Raw genomic sequence first — 25,338 nt, forward strand, 5'->3', positions numbered from 1 at the left:
GCGGGTCCTGGTGCCTGTCCCTGCTTTCTGCCCGGTTTTCCCTTGGCAGCGGCACAACTTATGGTTGTTTCCAGTTCTCGCAATGCCGCACAGTGCATCTGGGACCGCCGAGGAAGAGGAGGGAAGAGCAGCCCTGAGTCCTGCAAGCTGGTGCTATTTAGGAGCCTACGTTAAACTTTTTTTTTTTTCACGTTATTTCCCAATGTGAGCCACAACATAAACCAAACTTTTTCTCCAAATCACTGCTATGGCAAAGACCAAGCTGGACATCATCGCCTGGAGGGACCGAGCCCGGTGTCTGCATCCGCGCTCCCTCCTGGCATCGGGTCCAGGGCACGTCAGGAGCCAGGAGCCATCCTGCACAGCGCGGACCGTCACAGCTCCAGCAGCAGTGATGGATTTTGCTCCCTTACGCTCATAGCAAGACCTGCCCAGTGAGCCGCAGCTTCTCTACCACATCATACGAGTCGCTGGGCCAGCACGTGAGCGGGCGAAGTCCCCAGCGACGCTGCGCTGACCTCTGCTAGCTGGAGGGCTGGCACACTCAGAGACAAAAAAGAGGTCGTCTTATTTTTTTTTTCCCCCGCCTTGGACTTCCAATACAATGCTTTTCCTGACACCAATTCCACTCCAAAAGTCGTCCTGAGTTCAATTCCAGTTTGATATTTAGAAGCAACAGAAAGCTTACTACTCCAGGTATCCTGGCCCTCATCCAGGAGTATTTTACTTTAATTCCACCTTCCCAATCCTGAGAATGCAAAGAATTTCCCTCTGGCTTTGCCCAGCTCGTTCCCCGCCTGGAGCAAGGAGAGCTGAGCTTGCCGGCTTAGGCGTGTTCTTGCCAGAACTGTTAAATATTATTCTTTTTCCTCGAATGCCTCGGCAGCGGTTGCACAACCCGGCTTTTCGCTGGCTGTCTCGCACGGGGAGGATCTCTCCCTCGCCGAGAGGCAGCTGGAGGAGGGTTGGTGCTTGTGGCTTTCATCCCCACGCTCACTAAAGGCAGTTTTGAAAACCCGGGGGGGGGTGAGGGGCTCAGCTGTCGCTTCTGCCTTGAAAAAAACCTCCCTGTTACCTCCGTTATAGAAGGATATGTATGGATAGAGCCATTCTAGAAGGATATGTATGGATAGAGCCGTTACAGAAGGAACTGAGGGAACGGAGGGGTTTGGAGGAGGATACCGATACGATAAAGCAGAAAGCAAGTGGGTTGGATTTCAGCTTGTCCCGTGCACCTGGGAAATTCATTTGGCCTTTAGGTAGAATTAATTTCAAAATCCCCAGCCCCCGCGTGTGCCAGTGCTGTCTCCCAGCCCAGAGCACGGCTGGGCATCCTTCCTCCCCGGAGCAACCCCGCTGAAGTGCTTCGTTGGCTCTGCGCCAAAGACGTGCTTAAATCAGTCCTGTTATCTCTGCCTTTATGAATACGAACAAAACTGCCCTCTGACAAGGGGAAAAAGGATGGACTTAACGCCTCACCCACAAAGTAAAGGGCCGGCAGGTAAACCAGCGCAGACCTCCAGCCCTGGGCGGGTGCCTTGGCCAGGGGAGGACCATGGGGCAGCATCCCTCTGCACATCCCGGCCTCCCAAAAGCCCGGAGTTTACCTTGGGCTGAGGGTTATTCCAGACCCCGGGAGCAGGGGCAGGGGACGGGAATACGCCGCTCCTGGCTGCACATCACGGAGCAACGGGGGCAGGTGGTGCCCAGCACCGCAGACGGATCCCGGCGGTGTCTGTAAGTGCAGATTGCTCCAGAAAAACCCCAACTCGGACAATCAGGGAAGACTTAACGATCCCCGGAGGCGGAGAAAATCCAAGGACTGTGTTCACGGACCTCTGAGTTTAGAGAAAACGGGCCCCACAAGACATTAAGCTGATGACACACCCCTGCCTCCCCTCACAGCAGGAGAATAAGATGTTTCTGCTGAATACACGTTTCTGCACCCAGGATCACGCCCTGCGCGGGGCGCAGTCTGTCTTACCCGCAGAGCAAACCTGTCAGCCGCGAACCCAGCGAGCACGCTGGTTAACTTGGAAGGACGCTCACGTCTCTCTCCACGTTTCCCAGAGGCACGCTCATTTTTATTGTTTTTCTCCGCTACCGATATTATTTTTCTGGCCCGGCTGCCTCGCGTATCGATCATCTTAGCGGTGCAAAGTTTGCCCCAGGGGATGCCGGAGCAGACGTGGTGCATGCACCGACGGGCTGGGGCACCGCTGGGGGTTTTCAATTTGTATTTCACCGCCAAAGCCAGAAAAACCAAGCCCCGGGAATCACTGCGGGACCAGAAATGTGCCGTTCTTGGTGTTTGCCTGCAAAAAGCCCCATCTGCCAGCGCCGGGATCCACCTAACCCGAACGCACAGCACCATCCTGTGCGTAAGCTGAGAGCATCGCTCCTCTACCCCCGGCTTGGCCCTGTCTTGGTGCGCGGCGGTGATCCCAGGGGTCTCGCAGGGCACGGGCTCATCCTGCTCTTCCGACCCGCTCTCACCCATCCCTTGCTGCAGCTGCCCCTACCTATTGGCCTGAAAACAGAAAAACTCCGCTCGCATCCCATGGGAGGGCAAAGCGTGACACGTCGGACCTGGTTGTGCTTCAAACACGCTTTGCTCTGGCTCAGGCCACTGCTGGAGGTGCAGACCAGGGGTCTGGGCACGGCTGCAGACCCAGACCCTCCCGGCCCACATCACCCGGGTGCTGCAGCCCCGAGAATCCCACCTCCCCGCCAGCTCCAGCCCCAGCCCCAGCTTTGACCCCTTGTTTCCCCAGTCGCAGCAGGGCCACGCTCCGTCGCCAAGCAGGGCTGGCTTTTTGGCTGCAAACCAGGAGGATTTAAACCGAAATTATCAAAGTCAGGAGAAGAGGGACTTTTCTTTAGGTGGCTGCAACCCAACCTTAACCCGCTTGTGGCTCAGAGGGGGACGAGACAGTTTCTGCTCCAACCCCGTAAAGCAGCTCTTTGTGATAAATAGCTCCATATTCCCCCGTCTCTGTCTGATCTCGTGTCTGCTGCTTTATAAATGTGACAGCTGAGAATTGATCTTTCCACGTGCCTGGAGAAATAATTACTGGGCTAGGAATATCTCCGTGCAGTCCTCATCCCTCTTCTCGCAGGCGAGGCGTTTTAGCCATCAGATGTATTTATTTCGCGGGGAGATTTTTTCCCCAGCTGTAGGAGCCTCTGGAGGTGCAGAGTCCTCGGGTTTTTCCAGCCGGTAGGCAGTCCTAGCCGTTCAATAAATACAGGAGGAGCTGTTTTTCCAGTCACAAGCGCAGGAGTGAATACTCTCCTCTTTTACATTTATAGGCATCTTCCCGTGTTCCTGGCTTGCAGACAGCTGCCTATGTGGCACGACGGACGTGCGCAGGCGGAGAACTCGTCTCCGGCACGGGAACATCTGAGAACAAGCCATTGCCTAATTCCTTCCCTTCCTTTAGGTTTCCCTAAAAAAATAAAATAATTTAAAAAAAAAATTCCAATATCACAGAGACCGGCTAAGCCGGAGCTCCTATAGCATCTCATATGACCAGCACGACGCTGCTGAAGGCGTTCGCTTCCAGGGACGCGCGGTGCTCCCGGATGCTTTTGCCGAGGCGCCCTGCGTGGCTGGTCGTGGCGGCAGGAGCAAAGCGCCGGGTTTTCATCCACCAGCGAGGAGCGACGCTCCTCAGAGCCCCCTTGCACCCGCGCCGCCCGTCCTCGGCGCGTCCCTTCATCGCGTCCATAGGGACCTGCCTGGGAAAGCAGCGCCGGCAGCACGCCAACCCCTAACAGAAGGGGGATAAGCTGTTTCTTGCGGGATTTATCCCGTGAAGTTTAAATGGCTGAAAATACCCAGCAGTTTGCAGGATTAAGTCCTGAGTTTGTAAAGCGGCAGTAGCATGTGTGGCGGCCACTTAATGAGCTAAATATCCATTAGCTTATTTATAATGCCAGTGATACAAGAAATTGTCTCTTTCTGTGTCTGGAAAACAGTGCAAGGAGGTGAAAGAGCAGCTCAAAAACTCCAGCATCTAAAAAAAAAAAACCCAATAGACCCCCAAAACCCCCTTCCCAAAGACACAGAGCTCTGATTGCATCGGATCGAAGGCTTTCAGAGCCTCTGCTTGTGGTGGTGGCAGCGAGACCCCGGTGAAATCGCCCGGGCCGCACACGCCGTGCCCGAGCAGTTGGCTACGCTCCGTGCCATGAGTTTCTCGGGAGCAGGGTGGCTCGATGACACTTGGGCTCTTGCAACCGCAGCAGTTCTGAAAAACGGAAAACATCCCGTCGTCTAAACGCGTTGGCATCTCCATCAGGCGCTGGGCGCGGGCGTTGGGAAAGCGGTGCCGGCGCAACATTCATACCTACAACCCCAGCAGGTCTGTCGCTCGTTCCCTTCGTTAGCTGGCCAGCTTGCAAGGAGCTACGGAAGCGTAAAGGGTTTTAAAATTACATAAAGCTCTGAAGGAACATCATTAAGACCGCTAATGAAATCCTACATGGTGCAGCCCTTCTCTTGGCGTTTCTTACAAGTGGCGTTAAAGTTCACACCATTAAAGATCGGACAAGGCGGGATTTAAATCCCATCCCCACCGCGGTTTCTTGTTCCAGGCTTGCGGTGTTTTCGTCACGCCCTGCCTCCTTTATGGTTGGGCTTGGTTTGTCAGCGAAAAGAAACCGAATTAAACCCTAATTCCCCCTCCGCGGGGGATGCCGTGCGGCCCTGCTGCGCTCAGGCTCATCAGCAGCAAGCGTCGGTTCAGCAATTGGATTCCTGGGGGGGGAGGGGGGGGAATGAGGAGGGTAATGCGATGCCCTAAAAAAAAAATAATAAAATAAAATCCCATTGTTTTGGGGGACACTTGCTGCATCCAGCACCCGACCCCGGCTGTGGTTTTCCCCCATTTGCAGTAGCTGAACAGCTCAGCCCGGGGTGTTGCTTGAAAAACCTTGGTTTAGACCCATTTTTATTTTTTTTTTAATTCCCAAGGCTGTAACATTAGGTCTTGAGTGAGGCACGTCATGAAACGGGTGAAGCCTGAGCCCCTGGGGACAAAGTCTGGGAGAAGGGTAAATAGGGGAGGGAGGAGCGGTACCTTCTGCGGAGCTCCCTCTTCTTGTTTGGTTTCCATCAATCATTTATTTTCACGGTGGCCTTTCAAAATGGGAACGCGGCACTTAACGCGCTCTCTGAGCTCATGGAGACGCTGCTGGGTTTGCTACAGGGAGGGAAATAGCCCAAATTGAAAACAGACGAGGCACCTTCGTTAGAGAGGTGATGGGAGCGGTGAGGCCCAGCTGAGAACCTGAGGGTGTGAAGACACCCGAGATTTGCACCCACCAAAAAATGGCCCGTATCAAACTATAACTTCATTCTAGACAAGTTACGAAATCCAGACCTCCTTTCTCCCCATCCCCAGCTCCAACCAGCGGATAATATCCCCCTCAACTATGAAACAGATGTTAAATTAAAAAAAAGCGCTACAGAGAAGAATAAAATGCACCAAAGAATTCATCTAGCGAAGCTCTGCCCCTTCATGTGAAAAACCTGGGGCACAAAAAGAAGTAATCTCTTTTTTTCCGCCCCCCCACCCCCCGCAAGAAAACCGCAATTGCGCCAGCAGAGGCAAATAATGAACCCTCCCTCCTGCAACAGGACTTTTAAATCGATAGGAGAGAGCAGCCGTCAATACGCCAATTTTCCAGACTGCGATGGAGAGAAAGGGAGCAGAAATGGCAACATCGGGACTCTCTTGGCCCATCCTGCTTCCAACACCCCCCGCACGGCTTCTCCGTTATTTCCAAACACCCGCACGTCAATAGACAACTTGCAGCGAATGCTAAATGCCCTTCGGCCTATTGCCGTAGGAACCAGCTGAATTCTGTCGGGGGCTTCCCTAATACTAATTTCTTCACGTTTGCTCGCATTCAGCCCTATAGGAATATTCTATTTCTTGTTTTCCTAAGGAAAAAACGAGACTTTCTCTGCCAGAAACAGTGCAGAAAGGGCAGAACTCCCCAGCCAACGTGCTGCTGACGCTTGTAAAACGAAAGAAGAAACTTTCTTCACTCGTGCGGCCGTCGAGAAGCTTTTGCCCTTAGATCAGGGCTTTCGATTCCAAATACTTCGGGTTCCTTTGGGCAGAAATCCCTGCCTCGCTCTGCAGAAAGCTAACCCGAGGCGGATGGAAAGCAGTTGTTTGGGGTTTGTTTTTTTTTTTTTTGGTCCGGACACCTCCACGCCTCAGGGCACAGAGCTGCTGAGAGCCAGCAAGGACGACGGAAGCAAAGCATCAGCGACCCAGATCTGCAACGTGCCACCTCAAATCAGTGGTACCCATATGAATGGCCTCCCCATGCCGGCCTGGAGAGGCGTACACATATATATAATGCACACACATATATATATATATATTTTGGAACAAGCTCCCCATGGAAGTGGTCATAGCATGACCCTGTCAGAGTTCAAGGAGCATCTGGACGACGCTCTTCGCCATATGGTTTAGTTTTGAGTAGCCCTGCGAGGAGCAGGGAGTTGGATGGGATGATCCAGACGGGTCCCTTCCAACTCGCCGTGTTCTATGATCCTATATACACACGTATAGCTGTGCGTACGAATTTCTGCCGCAGTCCGTGTTTGCGGCGGGGCGGCCTTGGCCGGCTGCCGGGCGCCCACCCAGCCGCTCTCTCACTCCCCTCCTCAACAGGTCGAAGGAGAACAGAAGATAAAAAAAAGCTTGTAGGTCGAGATAAAGACAGGAGACACCCCCACGGCCACCAAACCTCGGCTCCGGTGGCCACAGGAATGCCCAGCCCTGGCGCAGGGGGACGCGGCCCCTCCACCGCCCGCGTTGCCCGACAATTTGACTTGCCAAAAATCGTCGGACAAGTGCCTTTTCCCCGCCCGGCATCGATGCGAAGCGGCTGGGGCACAAGCGAGGCAGCGCCGCTGTTTCTCCTCCAGCGACTAAGGAAATGTGACTGTGCGCTCAGCCCTCACGAATGCAGCCGGGGAAGCCTGCCAGTGCCTGCCTTTGATTTCTTGCCTAAACCCCAGCCGGCTTAACGCAACATCGGCTTGGAAGCCATAAAACACGAGACAAACAATGTAAATCAATGCGACCAGCGAAATTTAACAGGAAACAGGCTGCGCTCTTTATTTTCTGGATGGGAGAGCAGCCGGCCGGCGCGGCCACGGTTACCTCCCCGAGGCCCCGCACCCATTTGCTTGTTCGCAAGCGGGGAAAAGGGAGCTGAAGGCCGATTCCGCGTGACGCGGGGTTTGGTACAAATCAACTGTATGGGACTTAAAATTGGACGAACGACAGAAAAGTCACAAAAAGAGACAGGTGAAACGCTATTAAAGTAAAAGACTGGAGAAAAAGCAAGTGGCGGGATGAAACCCGTGTCCGGAGGTGTTGGGATTTACAGTTTATCTAAGGACTGGCAGCAAGGGCACACATCCCCTGGAGCTGCAAATAACGGCACTTAACACCTCTTTGGGGTATTTTAAGGCAGGCAAGGAGGCTGGCAGAAGGCTCAATGTCGCTTCTCCCTCCAGCAGACATATTCTCACCCCAGCCATGGTCAGTGCCGTGCTGGAGGGTCCCAGCTGCGCTCAGCAACGGCTCCGGGCGCATCGGCCCCTTGGGGATAAAGGGATAAAGCCGAAACGCGCCGGTGGGGAGGCTGGGACCAAGCACTGAGCTCGCAAGAGGACAGGACTTGAGAGACAGCCGTTGGGGTCAGCTCACAAAGCGCCCAGCTGATATAATCCCTCTCACAGCCCCATCAAAATCCACTAAAATCCGTTTCCATTGTTTTTCCCCCCCCCTCTCCTCTATTCCCTTGCAAAACCCCGCTCCGTGCTGCGTCTCCCCGCAGGATAACGCCGCGATAATGCCGCTAACGCCCTCGCGTCTCCCAGACTGCAAACGCAAACGGGGTTTCACCAAAACCAGCCACCGTCCCCGGGTCCGACCCGCCTGGTGGGAGAGCATCCCGCTCACCCCCGACCCCAGCGACGCCACCCCCCAACTCACGGCGCTGCCGAATTTCACCTTTTTAGACTTAAGTAGGCGATTCCGGTCCCCATCGGCAGCGCGATGGCTCCGGGCAGACCCCGTCCTTCCCACCGCAGCCTCTGACCGCCGAAGGGATCGCAAATATTTGAAGAAGGGCTCAGCCCACAGCTGGAGCCTGATTTCAGGCGGATCGGGAGGATCTGCCCGTGTCGGGAGGCGGCTCAGGACACGCACCGGGTCTTTGGTGATCTCTTCCCACCAGCTGCTATTTCTTCCCCACCCGCTTTTATAGGAGCCTGATAGCTCCCATTGGCTCGAGGCACACTTATTATAGTGACTACTATGACCCATTTAAATTGCGTTAAATAATTTCTCAGTTCATTGTCCTGCAGAGATTAGTTACATATAAGCATATTTTAATGATTAACTATTGGGCTCTGCTGAGGCCCCAGCAAAAAACGCAGAATCCGCAGCCTCCCTCCGTCCCTCCCTCCCCTCCTGCCAGCTCCCCATCACCATCCCCATCGCGCTCCTTCATCACCAGTCTCGCAATATTTATGGTTTTCCTCGGAGCCTCCGCTCCCGGCCTGATACAACCAGCTCAGCTGGCCCTGGAGGGAAGGCTCCAGCTCCCGGAGCTGCAGAAAGGCTGGGAAAAAAGCTGGAAAAAGCTCAAACCCTAGCGTTCGAAGAGGAAGAAGCAACATTTGGAGGTCATATCATGAAGAAGAAGCGTTTGTAGAGTCAATCATAGGTTTTGGAGTGAATCGCGGGCTTTCTCAGTGCGTTGGGCGCCAGAGATGAGCTGGAGCCCGTGGTTGGACCTCGCTCTCCGTTGCCCTGGTGGAAGCCAGCGAGATGCTGTGGGTGGTGGTGAAGTTACCTGGGACACGAGCCGGGGTCCGTGCTGATGCCTGGGACACGAGCCCCGCACGTGGCTGATGCCGACCGCGGTCCTCGCTCCCGGCATTTCTTCCCACACAGGGCTGCGAGGGCCGGGGCTCCAGCAGCAGGGCAATTTGGGGCTGGATTCGCCTTTTGAGCCACTGCTGCCACATCTGCGCACAAGGAAAACAGCTAAGCAGCAGCAATTGCTCGTCCTCACGTGCGCAGACCCCGGCTCAGGCGACCCCTACCTCCGCACCCGCCCCTGCGGAGCAAAACCTCACCGGGGCAAAGCCCAGCAACCCCCCGCAACAAGCCCAAAGAGGGTAAATCTGGTATTTCACTGAAATAACATTGGACAGTCGGACGCTGCTCATCCCACCTCGTCCCACCAAACCTGGAAGGTTGGAGGCCCCATCCCTGGGGACGTTCAAGGCCAGGCTGGATGAGGCTCTGAGCAACCTGATCTGGTTAAAGATGTCCCTGCTGACTGCAGGGGGGTTGGACTAGATGGCCTTTAGAGGTCCCTTCCCACCCAACACATCCTGTGATTCCATGATTCCGAGATGGGGCAGCAACGATCCTGCTGTGGGCACCTGCCACGGATGGGACAACCCCAGCACCATGGATGGGACAACCCCAGCACCACGCGGGGATGAATTACACGTGGACACCCTCCACCATTTTTTTGGAGCACAAGGAGCATTTTAGGGCCGTTTCCAGTGTGACACCCAAAGTGTTTGAGCCACCATCTCCGGTTTCTTCAACCTCCGGAGTCTCCCCCGAGGCAGTGCCACATGGGCAGGGGGGTCCTGTCCCGCTCGGAGCAGCCCCACAGGGCTGGGAAAGAGACAACTTTCCGCTGAGCCCACGCCTGGGGGCAGGACATTGCACAGGAAAAGGGAAAATGTTTAAATTGGCCCGAAGTGGCCCATTTCCATCCCCGGCCCACTTGCAGAGGCTGCGGCGTGGGCAGCTGGGAGCAGCAGTGTGTCGAGGGGGGGGGGTTATGGGCTTTGCTGGGCGATGGAGGAGGAAACCTGCTGGGAGGAGGCGGTTGGATCCCAACAGGTTTTGAGCGGGTGTTTTCGGCGTTTCCTTTTCCCTCCCTCCCTCCTGGCCGCCCCCCGGCTGCTGCTCCCCGAGGAAGAAGCCTTTAGCCCTGCCGTGCCGCCCCGTTTTCTAAGGAAATCGATGAACAATACAAAAAGCGAAAAAAAAAAAAAACACCTTTGGAGATTAATTTGAAGAGTATGAAAAAACCCCAATCGTGTCTTGAAACGATCTGCAGCGGACGGAAATTTCAGGCCGCAGCCGAAAAGGCTGGGATGGGGCTGGTCCAGAGCCAGCCTGGGATGGGGGAACGGGGCTCAGCCACAGAAGGTGGCACCAGCCGCTTTCCCCATGGGACGAGGGACACCAGGTGCCCAATGCATCGGGGGGGGGACCGGGATGTCGCTTGCAGAGGCATCGAGGGGCTTGTCCTGCACCTTTCCCCCCAAACCCCAACCGCTCTCTGTCCTCTCACGGCATTTCCGAGCTCACCGTCTATCGCTGTTCCCTCCTGGGGCAGCCGGGTAACCGAACCCATCTAATAAACGACAAAATAGCAATTTAAATCAGGTAAATCAGGCAACCAGCCCCCTCAACCCAGAGCGAGAGCAGACGCTTGAACCGCAGCTGCCGACAAAAGACCCTGAGCTCGTCCCGGCGGGTGCCCCCCCTCCTCGGCGGGCAGCATGGGCCGCAGTAAACTTGTCGGTCCTTTTAGACCTGGCAAAAATATCTCTAGTCCAATAGAGCGCTCCTTTTTTAAAGCCTTTAGCGTGTGTCCAGGGGTTAACCTTCACTCTCTATGTAAATATATGTGTATATAAAGTGTGGGAAGAGCTGGGAGAGCACACCCCCCCCCCCCCCTCCCCCCCGCCATGCTCACCGCTATGCTGGATCGTTTCAACAGCTCAGACTTTCTATTTTTGGATGCTTTTTTTTCCCCGAGGGGCGTCTGGTCTGTAACAGGAGGGATTTGCTCCCCGAACCGACATCCCGCGACGGGGGAGCCCCAGGGGCCGATACGGGGCGAGACGTGGGGTCAGGGGCCCGGGCTGGCTCTGCCGCCCCGAGACATCCACGGGTTTTTGGTGGAGGAGCGAAGGGCGAGCGCTGGGGGTGGTTTATCCCGGAGGAATCCCGAGGGTGGCACAGGGGTTGTGGATGGGCAGAGCCCTCCTGGGCCGGAGCAGAGCTCACCGCAGGGGCAGCGGGTTTAACCTCGGGCTCAACGTCCCCTTCTCTGTCCCCGGTGCTCTGCAGAGCCCACCGCCCATCCCCGGGGGAAGAGGTTGGGTTAATCGAGGCATCACCCACTCAGAGGATGGCTGGCACCATCCGTCCGGCACCTCGACCCCATCGTGGAAACCTCTGGGCTAGCAAATCTCTGCCTAAAGCAAACCTTTACCCTTAATTTCACGTAAGCACCGCAGGGTTCAGAGACTGAGGCCAGGACAGAGCCCAGCGAGAGCCCGCTCCTCCGCCGGCTCCTCCACCGCCAGAGCAGAGCCCAGCAAATGCTCCGGAGGAGCTGCCAACCCCCCCCGGCCCCGAGCTCCAGGAGCAGCGGCCGATGTGTATTTTAATTCTGTGTCTTCTAAGAGGAAAGAGCCAGGCAGTGCAGAAAGAGCAAACGCGGCAGGAGGGACGGCCCTGCTGCAGAGAAACACAAACGTACCGGGTCCCCGACGCGCTGCAGCACCCAACGCCGACGGCAGCAGCGGCGAAGACGCCCGGTTACTCCTTTCCAGCGGGGATGGATGGTTTGAGCTCACCCCCGTCCCCCGGCGCTGACGTCCCGGGTGCAAGCCCCGCGCCAGGGCCCCGGCTCACGTCGGACACCACCGTCCTGCGGCCGCGTGCGGCTGGGGAGCGATGGGGCATCCATGACCACGCTGTCCTCCTGTCCCCAGAGACACCAACCGTTGGGTATTTTTTGGGGTGAGAGGTGGAGGACTTTGCAAAACAGCTGCGTTTGGGGTTTTTTTTTGTTTTTTTTTTTTTTTTTTTTTTTTTTCAAATGAACAATGAAGTTTCTGCCTGGCCCCATAAAAGCAAAGGGCCGGGTGATTCCTGCCAGCTTTTCTCCGGCAGCTCGGCAGGGCACCGAGCGGGAGCCCGGCGGGACCGAGCACTAATTGCCGGCAGCGTGTCGGGGGGTGAAGCTGCCCGTTCGGAGGAGGATGGGGAGGGGGGTGGGATGCACAAACGAGGGCTTTAAACCACAGTGGCCCAGCGAGCCCTCGCGCCCAGCCCCGATGAAGCCCATCCGAAGTGACCGAGGACACCGGTGCCACCACCACCCTCCTGTTGCCCAGACTCTGCCGCCGCGCCAGTGGCCTCCAGCACCGGCTGGGAATGGGAAAAGCCTAAATTAAACCAGAATTTCCAATAGCTCTGCGAAACCCGCAAGGGCGAGACCCGGGTGGCTGCGTAAAAACGCACCGTCGGCGCCGTTTCGCAGGTGGCTGCGAGATAAAGCCCCTACAGCGGGTTTGGCTGCAGGAAAAAGTGACTCTTGGAGAGGGATCTCGGTGCCGGGCGTCCCCGGTGTCCCCATGCCGCGTGTCCCCCGGCTGCCTTGCCCGGAGGGGGCACCGGGAGGATGCTCTCTGACCCCCCGTGTTCCAGCCAGCGCAGCCGCAGCTCCCGCCGGGCACTGGGCCCCGCTGGGACCGTTTGCATCACCCCTGAGCACCCCCCCCCCCTCCCTTCCCAGCTTTCCTGTTGGCATCAAGTCCTTCCCGATGATTTTTTTGGCTTTCCCCGTCTCTTTTTCAGATGTTCTCTCACCCCGTTTGGCTGGTTCTCAGGCTGGCTTTATTTTAATTATCTTTTAAGTTTAACAGCATCTCAGCTATCTTTGATGGTTGTTTTCATAAACACTAAAGTTAATAAAATAAAGAGCCTTAATGCAGAGGGAAATTAATGTAAGCAACATGTGCAGGGAGACTCTTGCTTGTGGCAAGCAAAGGTTCTTGGGGCTTAACAAATGTTTCCTAAGCGCTCGCTGCATTTCAGTTGTGCTTTGGCTGCGGCTCTGATTTTTATTATTTTTTTTTTTTCAGCACAAGCGTTTCTTTTTGCTCAATAAAAAACTTTGCAGCAGGATTTCTTTCTGTGGGAACACAAAATATTTCCTCTGTCAACGTCTTTGGCAGCTCCAACCTAAACAACGCTGCCATCGACTCCCTCCAGGACGCTGGCCGGATCCCAGACTGCGCCTCCATAGCAGCCCTGTGGACGGGGGGATAACACGACCTTCCTCTCTCCGGGAAGGTCATAAAACATCACTTGTGGTTTTAAAGGGTGCTTTGGGCTTCTTTAGAGAATTCCCTGGGCTCATCCGGGGGCGTGGAGAGGTTTGGATGCATCCAAGCTGCTGTCGAAATATTTTAAAGAGCTTTAACATCCCAAGGACAACCAGTTCCCTGCCTGCTTTGACCCAAACCCCCTCCCCCCTTTTTACAGGATCTCACCCGGAAACAGGGATCCCAATCCCGGATCTCCCAGTGCGGCACTGGGAGCCTTGGGTTATCAAGCTGGTGGCGAGGAACCGGCGTCCTTAGGGCAGGATCCCGCCTCCCAGATGAAGGCATCGCTCCCACAGGCAAGGAAAAGGCACGATGCTCATTTTGGTACTCACCACTCCTTCGTCTCTTGGTGGTTTTCCAGCTGCCTGCTCCCTTCCCGGCTCTTCCCACGTCTCCAACGTCAGATCTACTGTGACGTTCACTTCGGGACACAAATTGTGTCTTCCCTACCAACACCAACCCCTCGCTGGTGCAGAAAGACGGGTTTTGGTGTCCCCAGGTCGCCCTTTGCAAACGCTCCCGCTGGGATAACGCCAAGCGCTGCCCTCCCCGTCTTTTCCTTGAGTCGCGGATGCTCCTGCACAGGTTGCTGTCGTGCCACCGAGGTCAGGAGAGCGACGTCCACGTACGCCAGCTCAGGATCTGCTCCCACAATTGTATTGTAAACACAAGGGGAACCTGTGTAATTTCGGTTTCCTGCATAAATGTGACCCTCTGGTCGCCATTAAATAAAATAAACAAACTGCTGCTCCGGAAAGCACGACTTTCCCCTGCCGAAGGGGACACGGCCACCAGCCCCGCGAGGCCGGCATGCCGGCGCCTGGCAGCCCACCGGCGAGGGAACGCTCTCCTTTGGCCTCATGGCTCAGCCCCGTCCTCAGACTTGAGCTTGTGCCCGATTCAAGAGCGCCGACGTTCTCATTACAAAGTCATTTCCTCCCCCAGCTCAGCTCCCCGTCACCTCTGCCGCAAGCGATGGCAGCCCCGCGCAGCGCGTGCGGGACGCGCCTGGGTGGCGGGGTAATTCCCGGGGGCGCAGGGCTGTGGAGTCTGGCAGCTCCTCGCCCTACGAAATTCCCAACTCGACTCCCTCTAACGAACCACCCCCGAGCGTTCGCCGCGGGTGTGCAAGTACACGGTCGCGCCGGGACTGCTGCGGGGAGGGGACAGCCCCAGCGGGGAGCAGAGGCCACCAGCACGGTGGACACCCGCGTGGCCAGGAGGACGGGAGCGTGGCCACGGCCGTGCCGGGACACCCACACGCGGATCCCAAGGCACAGGGGAAGGCGAGGGCTGCGGCCTCCCCACCAGCTCCTAGTTGTTAGTCCAAAAGGCTCCTTTATCTGTCAGGATGCACAAAAACGTTAAAGAAGTCCCTGGGCAGCGCTCTGGGGTCACCCTCCCCGCCAGCCCCCGGCGACAGCCCTGCCTGTGCCCAGCCCATCGCCCCCCTCCCCGGCATCCCGAGGGTTTTGGGGGGCAAAAATCAAGGCAGAGAGAAGAGAAACAACTTCACCGCGGCCACTGGCCGAGCTGGCATTTGCTGGTTGAGTCTGGCTGCGAAGCCAGCATACGACTCTCCTCTCCTTTCGCCGGCTGGGTGGTGTTGGAGACCCAACAGCAAGCTCTCGAGGTGGCAAACGCGGAGCCTGGGATGCAGCCCCCCTCTCCACCTGCACCTCGCCACCCTGCGCTGCTCCGTCCAGCCACCCACGGCATCTCCCACGGCCGGGATGCGTCCCGCCACGCCGGCTCCCCGCTCCGCATCTCCCACCCCAGCGCTGCTCGGCTGCGGGAAAGGAAAGAGATCTCTAAAGGCAAAGAGCTGACCTCCGCGAACAGCAGGAGCCGAGTTTTGGTCACCGTCTCGTCCTAAAAGGATGACAGTTGTGGCTCAGACTTAAATGTCAGGGTTTGTTTTTGTGGGTCAGAGCTCGAGAGGCAGCTGCTGCGGGGCAGTTGTGAGCATCGCCCACCTGCGCCGGGGAGGAGTCAACGGAGAGATTTCCACGAGTCCTCCTCAGTCACCCGGACCGTTTCAGAACCGCAGATGTTCTTATCAGCGAGGCAAAGCTCGCAGGGCGAGATGCTATCTGTAATTTAAACGAACTGGTACAACTGCAAAAAAAAACCAAAACCGGACAACTTTTCGGGCACGAGACACCTTCTTCGCACTCCTTCCGCAGCACGGCTTTTGAGTCGGCCTGGCAGCCCCTTCGCGCTGGGAGCTGGTACCAGGAACAGGCTGGAAAAGGCTGGTTACGGGCAGCAGATGGAAAATGAAGAAAAGAAAAGCGGGAAAAGCCCCATCTCGGCCAGGCCGAGGTGCACACAGGCTCCCCCCGACTCCCCTTCCCAAAGCCCGAAGCGTTTCCGAAGTCACTCAAACAACAGCTCCCAGTAGCTCCCAGTCGAGACCAGTGCTCTCCAAGCCCGTGCCCACGCACCGGGAGGCGGATTTCATGCCTAGGAAGCGAAGCGTGTTCTGGGATGCAGAACGTGCTGTCGGCACGCTGCCGGGGCAGAGGGCTGCCACCCGCCGGAGGCAGAGGCGACAAAAAGTTTAGTCACAGAAAACGCAACACAGAAAAACGTGTGCGCTTCAAAACCGGGATCCAGAATAATCCCAGTTTGCGTTGGGTTAATTGACCCACGGCTTGACTCGGGGGGGGGGCCGAGCACAGCCAGCGTGAACGAGTGAAATATTCTGTATTTCAGCCCAAATTTAAGGCAGCGAGAGAGAGACGCCAGGGATTAATTTGGCCCATGGAGTAACGTTAAGGAAAACTCACGAGAAAAACTGTGATTAAGATCACACTGAAACACCATCTTAATCCCAGCAGCATCCGGGGACGCAGCCTTCATTCCAGAGGAGCCTCTTCTGGACCGGCCCCAGCTCGCTGTCGCGGCAGCAGCGCGCAGAGGGACACGCTGAAACGCAGCGTCAGGCTCAAGCGACTGCTGAAGCCGCGGGCAGGGCACCAAATCCGGCTGAGATCTTCCGAGTCTGTGCCCTTCTCCCTCTGTCAACATCCCAAAGTACCTGCGCTGGGCCAGAGCCCCACGCGCCCACCGGGAAAGGGGCCGCGCTGCACCCGGCGCGGACGGGAAGGGGCACAGGGGAGAAACCCCCAACCCGCTGCCTCAGCTCTTGACGGGAGCTGCCTTTGCCTCTCAGAGGGAGCACACGGAAACAGCCCAAATCCACAGCGGGAGGAGGGGGAAGCGGAATGACAGCAACACTGAGGTGGGACGGGAGCCCTGGAGACCACCCCGTCCAACCCCCTGCTCGAGCAGGGTCAGCCAGGTCTCCCCCCTTCACCATCAGCTGGGAGGAACGTGTATTTCCGACGGGATGAAGAGCAAGGTACGGATCGGGCAGCTGGAGCTCACCCCGCTCCCTCCCAGCACAACCTCCCAGACAGCGCTGGGACCTGCGGGAATCTGCCCAGGCCACACGCCGAATTCCCTCGGCAACAATTCCGCGGTGTCCTACTTACGTTTCTTGACTTTATTTCTTCTCCGGTATGACAGTTTGATTATTCTTCACGCGTCCGGTTACGGCAGCTGCAGACATCACCCCTGACGCCGTATCGTTACGCGACTGGTTAATTGTTTCAGGGCACGATTCTCAACTGGCGTAAATCAGCCCGGTTTGGGGGACTTCAGAAGCAATAGCTTAACTGTGACCAGTTAAGTAAGAAGTTATGTACAGCACTGCTACTGGCAGGACCTTTTAAAAAACATTTGCATCAACACTTTTAAACTTCAAGACGCTCGGTAGAAGTTATTTAATCCTTCCAGCACACCGACGCATGAGGCACAGATGCCATTTCCATGTACTACTTGGATGTTGTTTAAAGACACGCTTCAGAAGACAACCTGCTTCAGAAGAAAACCAAAATGCCCAACTCTTGGGAGTTTTGGGGTTGCTTTTTCTAATTAAGACCACGCACCTTTCTATCTCGTCAACGCACCACACAAATACAGACAAACAAAACGCATTTTGCTCCCGGTACAAAGAGGAGAGCTTGCCGAATTCTGCATTTCGGCGGCGGGCCACAGCCTTACACGCAGCCCTGCCACGGCACGGCCGCCACCAAAGCTGCTCAGCTCACCCGGAGGGATTTCCCACATCTCCTACAAAATTCCCTGCGGAACATCTCAGTTTCCAAAGCACCTGTTTCCCTTTCCCAGCACCAGGCAGGAGCGGCAGCTCCTTCTCCTCCCATAAAACAAAACTTCTTGCTAATGAAACTTCTCCAGCGAGGACTGCCAAAGAGCCCTACGGAGAGCTCTCCTCCTTGGGCTTCCATTCATGAGAAGCCGCGACACCTCACAAACAGCTTGAAACCTCCGGTAAATTCTGGCACCTCGTTCCGCCCTCTCCCAAAGCAGCGCCGAGAGCACAAGAGCTGCCGATCTGCCAAAACCCAAACGCGTGATACAAAATAAAAGCGAGGAACACACAAGAAACGGGAAAGGTAGAAATAGCACGCACCGCTAAATATTCACAGAGTGCGGAGCGCTCTGCCCTTTCCTTCTCAAAATCACAGACCAAGCTTTTAAGCGCCCAACACTCACGCGTTTTTCTTGTCCCCCCGACACATCAGAAGGCCGCTCTCTTCACGCCATCTTTCTTGTCCCCTCCAAAAGCACTAGCAGAGTACACTTGCTGTGTTAGGCAACCGACGAGTTAAGCAAAGGAAAAGCAGCCCTGGAAGACAGGCAGACCTTTTACGCAATATATAGGACACTGGAGAAACGGTATCACATAAGCAAGATGACATTTGCTTTCCATAAGCCATTTCTGAGTCTCGGGTTTCCGAAGAACACACCCGAGAGCAAACGGCACAAGGCAAAACCTGCTCTCGGAGCCAGAGCAATTCCTCACCTGTACCTGCACCGTCCGAGAGCACAGACAGCAGATTTAAAAATGATTTCTGGATGAAATGCAGATGTTGAAAACCCAGATCCCTTCGAATGTCACTTAGTATTGCATTTTTTGGGAAATTACAGTTTACGTATCTTAATTGAGACTGAACAAGCTATCCACGCATCTGCACAAGTTTAATGTACGTATCCACCTGGAACGGATTTTTGATAAAAAAAGGTTAAATAAAATAGCAAGCGAAGAGGTTCTTATATCTTGTACGATACACATACACCAGAAGACAACGTGGATGCTGGCAAAAATCCATCATGATAACAAACCAGCAATTCCCAAGATGGAACACACAACTTCAGAGATCTGTTAAAATATTCTTGCTGGCTAAAGATACTTGCGATCTGCTTCCGTCTGCTTTTCCTAAGTTTAGAACACGCTTCGATAACTTAATTTTAGAAAAAGAAGACAGACAAAAATGTAAACACTTGCAGCCCAAGGCCACAGCATGTCAAACACCACCGGTAACCGGTAAGAGTGAAAATGCTAATTTTAACATTAATTTCACATCGTTCCCTTATATGCTCTACTCATCTCCTTTGTTTTGTTGCCCATTTAGAGAGAAAATATAAACTGATCTATCACAAAACCCACCAAGGACTTTTCCCCTCTAACGCTATACTTACCCACCGAAACGTACTTTTAGTCTTCAGCCTTCGAACGCATTTAATGTAAGATAAATTATGTTCAAGAGGTAACAAATATATTTTCCAATAAGTTCCTTTCCTCTCCAAACATCAAAAGAAGCTTAAAATACCACGGAAATGCGTATCATAAATCCCCCAGACACTGGAAGTTATCGCTCCCTTTCATATATGGCCCAACTAAAGCTCAGAATGCGTAAATTCTTTGCATAAAAACACAAAATAAAACCATGACAGAAGAGGGGGGGAAAAAAAATCAGAGATTCTGATTCAAGGTCTTGTATCTTTTCTATAAGACACAAAATTCCCAGGATGTAATTCAAACTTTATTTCTATTTCCAGAATATTATAATAATTATAAAAGAATGGTCTGCAGTCACAGTATAAAACCAGTGCCACGTGTAACTCACGACTTACTGTATATACACACAGAAGATTTATTATAATCATCAATGCTTTCAACATTAAATACTTGATCCTGAAATCTTTAATCAGACAAAAGCTCAGTACACAAAACATTCCGCTCCAACCAGGACAGATTCTCATTCTTCTAAACCAGATCAGGGCTTCACTTCGGCGTTGACTCATTCATTTATTCCACGCTCGACAGCACGTTCCCAAGACTGTGACTTGTCTATAGATAAATACCGGCACAAACGTTCAAAGGGAAATTACACACCTTATGCCTAAATTTTCTTCTGCTTATTACTAAGAGCCTTAACGTTTGAGTCCAGAGCCTCAAGTGCTGTAAAGTGGCCTGGCTCGGCTGATTTCAGCGGCAATGTGTTGATTTAGCTGATGATCTAGATCTCTTTTTTTATCAAGTACGGACTGTCAGACATCCCTGAGAACAGTTACCCTGCCAACACATCCTCTCGAATTCCACAATGCCGGCAGCCTGCTTGAAATCCTCCGGCCAGATACCAAGCAGTTCTGGTACATCCCTGTATGTTCTGATCCCTGAGAACAGCCCCTTTCACAAACAGCTCCAAAAGTTGGCTTTCTATTGTAGACCGTATTCTGAAAACCAGTTGGGCAATTCAAAAGCATATGAAAGCAATTATAATTATAGTACTGCTGCGATAATGAAAACATCGCCAGCTGTATATAAGCCTATTCAAACGTACAGCTGTTACATGGGTAATCGAAAAAACACAAAAGCTTCAGATTCTGTGCCCCATAAATTCTCAGACTGCTACATTACAAACCCAGTTACTACCATCCCTGTTCAGGACAAAATGCCAACACAACAGTGTCCCTTTCCATGCTTTCTTGTCAACAATTGCGTCCCTCATCACCTCCGAGTAATAAAAATTGTAATACATTTTACAACGATGCCCAATACAAGATTAAACTGGTATCAAGTAAAAACCAGAAAAATATTAGCTGATTCTCTTCTGCTGGAATTGTTGCCAGCTTTGGCCTGGACGCCTCCTACGCTCGGTCACCTTTGCTGTCGGTTGCCATTGCCGAGTCTCTCTGTTGTCCTTCCGAATCCCCTGGAAGAATACTGGTGACTGTTTGGAGAAGGGACTCAATCTGCTCTTCTGTTAGCCTTTCCTCGCTTTCTTCTACCATCTGCAGGTCGAAAAAAAAAAAGCCCATTGTAATCATTAAATCCATACTTCCTTCCTCAGCTCCAAACAGAAGGACTTAACTAACCGGGAAATACTATTGCCAATGGATGCAAGACATTGTCTGAGCTCACGACAAAAGCATTTTACAAAGGGGAACTCTTACAATATTTTCAAAAGGAAAGAAGAGCTCCATTGTTAACCACTACAATTGGCACTCCAGAATGAGCCCCTGCTTTCTTTACAACAAGGAGAACACCACGCTCAGAAGAGGTTTCCCTCCTTGGTTTCTCCTAACGCCTCTCTCAGCCTACACATCAGTATCCTGAGCCGGGCTTTTCATTCAGCTCACGTCCAGACCTACCTTCCAGACCTCTTTCCCCATGTTCCTGTGCTTTCGTGGGAGAACTGAGATGAGATATAACCCAAGAGTGGTTACCGAACCGCGGTATCGTACCCAGCACCTAGACTATTAAGTAATCAGGCCGTAAAAGAAACCACCTAATCCTACAGCAGCTATACTTTATTGGAATTTGCTTAGATTGTGAGATTCCTGAATATAAAGGCATATAAAAGCTCTGAGCAACACAAAACATGCTGTCACAAACCAACAATAAAATTCCGTAAGATTAATTAGGGACCTACTCTCACTGCGGAGCTGTGGGATCTCTTATATCACCGCTACCAGTAAAAACAACTGCCCTGATTTAAAGGCAGCTGTTAAAAGGAAAAGCTTGTCAGAGGACTGGAAAAGCAAGCCAAAAGAACTCTTCAAACGCAAATGAAACCAATTAGGATTGCGGAGTTTGTGATTTTCTTTTTTATACAAAGTCCTTTAAAATGTCCTTTGAAGCGCAGTGATTTATATTAATTACGGTTCCAAGTCAGCGCAGGTTTAATCAGTTCTAGCTATAAATTGTCAGCTATTCAGATGCATCTTGCCTTCTAAAAAGCAGAGTGATATATTCAATTAACTTTTTTTTTTCTCCTCAGTGTCCTGCGAGCCCTCTTTGCACAATCTGATCATCTTTCATCAGCCATTACACACAGATCCTTGACGAGAGGAAAGCGAGCACGCTGGAACCCACTCATGTAGCAAAAGGCAGACAGCGAATACCCATTTGCAAGCGACTGTTTCTGGGGACTACGCCGATCAAAGGATGAAATTCTCTGTGCAGCGGCTTTCCAAGCACGGCGAGTTCAAGAACCACTGTAGGACCCTGGCTTGAAGAACAGCCCTGGCTCTCATTACTGCCGTCTGCGACACGATACGCTGTGAGTTAAAATATACTAAAAATCCTCCTAACGTTACCCTTCTGTGCAAGCAACCGCTGCAGCTACTGAGGTGGTATCGGATAACTGCCTACTAGGCTGCATTTCAGAGGCGCTCAGCAGCTTGGCCAGCACACCTCGGGGCATCAACATTATACGATAAATTACGTCACAGTGCATACATACACTCTGTGTTGCCAATACTGCTGACAAAGCCGTTACTCTTCAGATGACCTATGCTATTAAGTTTTGTAGAGCACTATCAGCCTGGTTTTTGGACTGGATTATAGTGTTATTAATTACTGTTACACTGAACTTCAAAGGTGACAGCCCCATAGCAGCAGGAACCGTACAAAGGAAAAAGCCCACGTCCTTTGGACAGGCAGTATCACTTCAGGCAGAATGATTTATCTCTCAGTGGCCCATGTCTCCTGCATTCGTTACCGTCCCACTGCTTTCCGATCCTCAGAAAAACGGCCCCTGGCCTGGTTTAGATTTGATTTATTGCATTGCACGAAGTCCCCCCCTCTTCCCCATTTAAATTTTACCCCTCCCTATATATCTCCTTCCCCTGTCTTCTCCAAACATTTTCTCCTTTAGGTGCTTGCTTCAGGTAGCCAGAGTCAAACACGAGGTTTTGATCAGAATTTAAACAGATAATAGACAGCGATTTCTAGATCAGCAACTCAACTTCTCCATTTCAGGCAGGATATAGTTACGCGAGTGTCTCATCACTGCTTCTGACGCGCTCCGCAGTGCCGAGTGAGTAACGCCCCAGCTCCCAGCATGAACGACCATGTTGGTGTCATCTGTGCTGGCTGCACACAGGAGCCTGCAAGACCGACAAACTGCAGATACGACGGGGGACACTGACAGAGGAGTTCTGGTGATTGCTCTGGCAGTTTAAGAAATCACGCTTTACCAGAAAGTTGATGGAAGAAAATAGTCTCTCACGTTCCAGATGCTTTGGTGCTGTAGCTGCTGTCTCATTAGCGTGTTGAGAAAAGCATCTTTAAAGAAAGACGCTGGATGCTGCACTGAGGAGTGGGTAAGGCAGCTCCAAATTCCCTTCTGTTGACAGATCCAGTGTCTCTGCCAGAGGGAAGTGGGAATTCCTTAAACCGTGTAGCAAATTCATCAAGGGCTCACCTCTCAGTGCCTTGAGCCGCGCATCCTCACTGCCAGCTCTCACACCAGGAGCCACCGATAGACAAAAATCCGCATTTAGCAGGAACGACAGCTTATTATTGAAGCTGATGCTTCAGCACTATTTTGCTGTGACACTATTCAAGAGTTTGAAGGATCAAAAGCATAAGCTATAAAAATCAATTTTTTTCACTCTTCGCGGAAAAAAGCCTGAGCAGCAACTTATGAAAACATAAGCAATTAGGAAGCAGCATGCCAAAAGGAAAAATTCAAAAATTAAGCACAGAGAGCATGTAGATAAAGAGATAAATGAAACGGTCCTCAAGGAAAACAGATACCAAGGGAAACAGGTCACTCAGAGGATTATTCTAGATTCAACAGATATTCACACAGTCTTCTGATTTACAGCTATAAGACAAAATACCTTTGCAACGCATAGTGCCAGGAAATAATGTCATGATGCTCAGAAGAGAAATTACGCGTGAGAAAAAGCCTGAAAGGCAAGAAGAAATAATTGTATTCAAGTACCTACTTTCCCAGCGAGAATTTCACCAGTACATGAAAAAATATCTACCAAAAAGCCTTCATAACCTCTAACTTGCCTGAAACTGCTCAAGCCACAGATTCAAACCATAAGCAGTCAGGAATGTGAAGTTTATACTAAGGAAAACAAAAATGCAAACGTTTTTAATAAGTGTATGACATAAGATGTTTATGTTGGCAGTGCCACGTGCACCAAATGGAAATAGCTGACCCTCGCAGACGATGCCACGCGCAAAGTGTAAGGTATCATCAACCAGCTGAACTGCGTGATTTTCAATATTCAGGGGTTCGCGCCAGTAACAGAATTGGACAAAGCTACAGTAACACAACTGATAGGTAAAAAGCACCCTGACGTGCAGCAGGACAAGCGTGTCTCCTTCTCAGGGCTGAGAGCAAGGGTTTTTTTGAGATGAATGCAAGAGGAAGGCAGCAAGCCATGTCAGCTACGCTGCTTCTTGCAGTAAATAATTCCTAAGTCATTATTGCTTTTCAGCATCTATTCTATACCAAAGTGACTACAGGGGGTTTGTAACAGACGTTATAGCACATCGATGTCGTTCATACACGCATACAGCACGTATTTCCTATGAAACGCAACTGCGTGGCCAAGGTCAACTGAGTCAAGTCAGGCCTCGATAACAACTTGGGTTTCACTCACATCACTAACAGTTAGTCTTTGAATTCTCATTGCAATATACGCATACGGTAAGCAAATGTCACGTTTCATTTCCCCCTCAGCTAATGCTCTAAACAATATCATCTACAGGGCGACCAAAGACGGAATCAAGGAAGGAAGCAGCAAAACTTCATTTGGTAACTTCACTGGAATAACATTCTTACAGCTAAAAAAACAGAGCCGTGTTCCACCTGCAGCTCGCATATATTTTTCAAGCCTGAGTGCTTAGAGTTGATTCTTACTTCATGGATAAATATACCGATATACACAGCAGATCTGTCTGTCGAATACATACGACATATTGAGAAGGCAGCAGAAGCGACTGTACTGCTCACCTCTGAGAGCAATGCTACCTTTATTTAGGAGTCTAAACCCCAATTTTTCACCTGCTTAAGCACCTTGTACCTACAACTGTTAAGCCACAGCTTATGCATTGACTTAACTTGAAGTGCTCAAGAGGTCCAACTAACTTACGTGGGCTTTAAGCTTAAAGTTAGGCAAACATTTACCCAGTGGAGAGTACGTCAAGAGAAGGGTGCCAGTTCTGTTCTGCCTCTCCAGACACATCCCTGCACAGGCTTTCTGACACAGCAAAACGAAACGTGCATCCCGCATCCATCACTGAATCCTGCTACAAGAGAACGAAAAGACAAATCGCTCGCCAACTGCAGAATTAAACACTGGCAGACGCCTCGCTCAGTAACGTAACCGCTACCAGGAACCAGCACTGCGCTCGTTAAACAAACGTGTACGTGGAATATTTCACGACCACGCAGTCTTTCCCAGCTGCACATTTTAACAGTAGCTTTTTTTAATTGAACACCACGTACGCATTTCTCAGAGGAAGAAAACCACCACAATCACCAAATCAGAAGGTAATAACATATCTACATTAAGCAGTAAGTCACACTAAAACCTGCTGACGGCAGAAAGTTACTTTCAGAAGCTTTTAAAGGTTTTATTTACTGAGAAGGTAAATGTGAAACCGCTAGCCTGACTATCAAGTTGAAAAATTTCAAGGATTAAAATGTTTACTCATAAAATAAGTGTGAAAATCTGTATGTTCATAGTGCCATGTACACACGTAAGCACAGAACGTGAGCACAGATGTATAGCTATATATACACACACACACATACTTGTCTAGATTTTTTTTTACTCGGTCAAACAAGGACAAACATTTTAGGAACGTGCTTTCCCTAATTACAACCACACCTTATCTATTCTGCTTACCCAAGTACAAGCAAAGTAGAAGAGACTTCATCATCCTCACTGTG

The 25,338-nt window shown here is 52.2% G+C and overlaps 3 protein-coding genes and 1 long non-coding RNA gene across 10 annotated transcripts in view; all 4 read right to left on the reverse strand.

Moving 5' to 3' along the window:
- TPST1 (tyrosylprotein sulfotransferase 1) overlaps nucleotides 1–8,289 on the reverse strand; it is a 39,196-nt gene extending 30,907 nt beyond the window's left edge. For both annotated transcript variants that reach the window (XM_063341641.1, XM_063341635.1), the window contains exon 1: nucleotides 8,049–8,289. The gene's annotated coding sequence lies outside the window, so the exon portion shown is untranslated. The remainder of the gene's footprint in view (nucleotides 1–8,048) is intronic.
- Nucleotides 8,290–8,640: 351 nt separating this feature from the next.
- LOC134518841 (collagen alpha-1(III) chain-like) lies at nucleotides 8,641–12,507 on the reverse strand. Its single transcript, XM_063342091.1, has 4 exons — nucleotides 12,436–12,507; nucleotides 11,626–11,737; nucleotides 10,443–10,488; nucleotides 8,641–9,070 (listed from the first exon to the last, which is right to left on the reverse strand). Exons 1-4 carry the CDS (start codon nucleotides 12,505–12,507, stop codon nucleotides 8,761–8,763), a joined length of 540 nt encoding a protein of 179 aa, XP_063198161.1. The 3' UTR covers nucleotides 8,641–8,760.
- A 301-nt stretch (nucleotides 12,508–12,808) lies between these two features.
- LOC134518596 (uncharacterized) lies at nucleotides 12,809–16,934 on the reverse strand. 4 transcript variants are annotated; one of them, XR_010072002.1, is made up of 5 exons: nucleotides 16,762–16,934; nucleotides 15,238–15,379; nucleotides 15,092–15,133; nucleotides 13,594–13,939; nucleotides 12,809–13,329 (listed from the first exon to the last, which is right to left on the reverse strand). It is a non-coding gene; the product is annotated as an uncharacterized LOC134518596 (long non-coding RNA). The 4 variants fall into 4 exon arrangements; XR_010072001.1 differs by lacking the exon at nucleotides 16,762–16,934 and having other exon boundaries at nucleotides 13,594–13,903; nucleotides 15,238–15,881; XR_010072000.1 differs by lacking the exon at nucleotides 16,762–16,934 and having other exon boundaries at nucleotides 15,238–15,881.
- Nucleotides 16,935–19,166: 2,232 nt separating this feature from the next.
- The window catches only part of CRCP (CGRP receptor component), a 33,821-nt gene continuing 27,649 nt past the window's right edge, over nucleotides 19,167–25,338 (reverse strand). The window contains exon 6 of one of the 3 annotated variants that reach the window (XM_063341862.1): nucleotides 19,167–20,428. In XM_063341862.1, coding sequence (XP_063197932.1) covers nucleotides 20,285–20,428 — 144 coding nt within the window. In that variant the 3' untranslated portion in view covers nucleotides 19,167–20,284. The remainder of the gene's footprint in view (nucleotides 20,429–25,338) is intronic. The other 2 variants (XM_063341861.1, XM_063341860.1) reach the window with 2 other exon arrangements.

Source organism: Chroicocephalus ridibundus, chromosome 7 (genome assembly GCF_963924245.1).
Source record: "Chroicocephalus ridibundus chromosome 7, bChrRid1.1, whole genome shotgun sequence".
In the NCBI taxonomy this organism is placed as follows: domain Eukaryota; kingdom Metazoa; phylum Chordata; class Aves; order Charadriiformes; family Laridae; genus Chroicocephalus; species Chroicocephalus ridibundus.

Coding starts and splice junctions, on each gene's coding strand:
- LOC134518841 (XM_063342091.1), bottom strand. CDS start 12,507: ATGGGGACACCGGGGACGCCCGGCACCGAGATCCCTCTCCAAGAGTCA. Junction 11,738..12,435: donor TTCCTGCAGCCAAACCCGCT/GTAGGGGCTTTA, acceptor CCGGGACGTCAG/CGCCGGGGGACGGGGGTGAG. Junction 9,071..10,442: donor GGAGGGAACAGCGATAGACG/GTGAGCTCGGAA, acceptor CCTTGTGCGCAG/ATGTGGCAGCAGTGGCTCAA.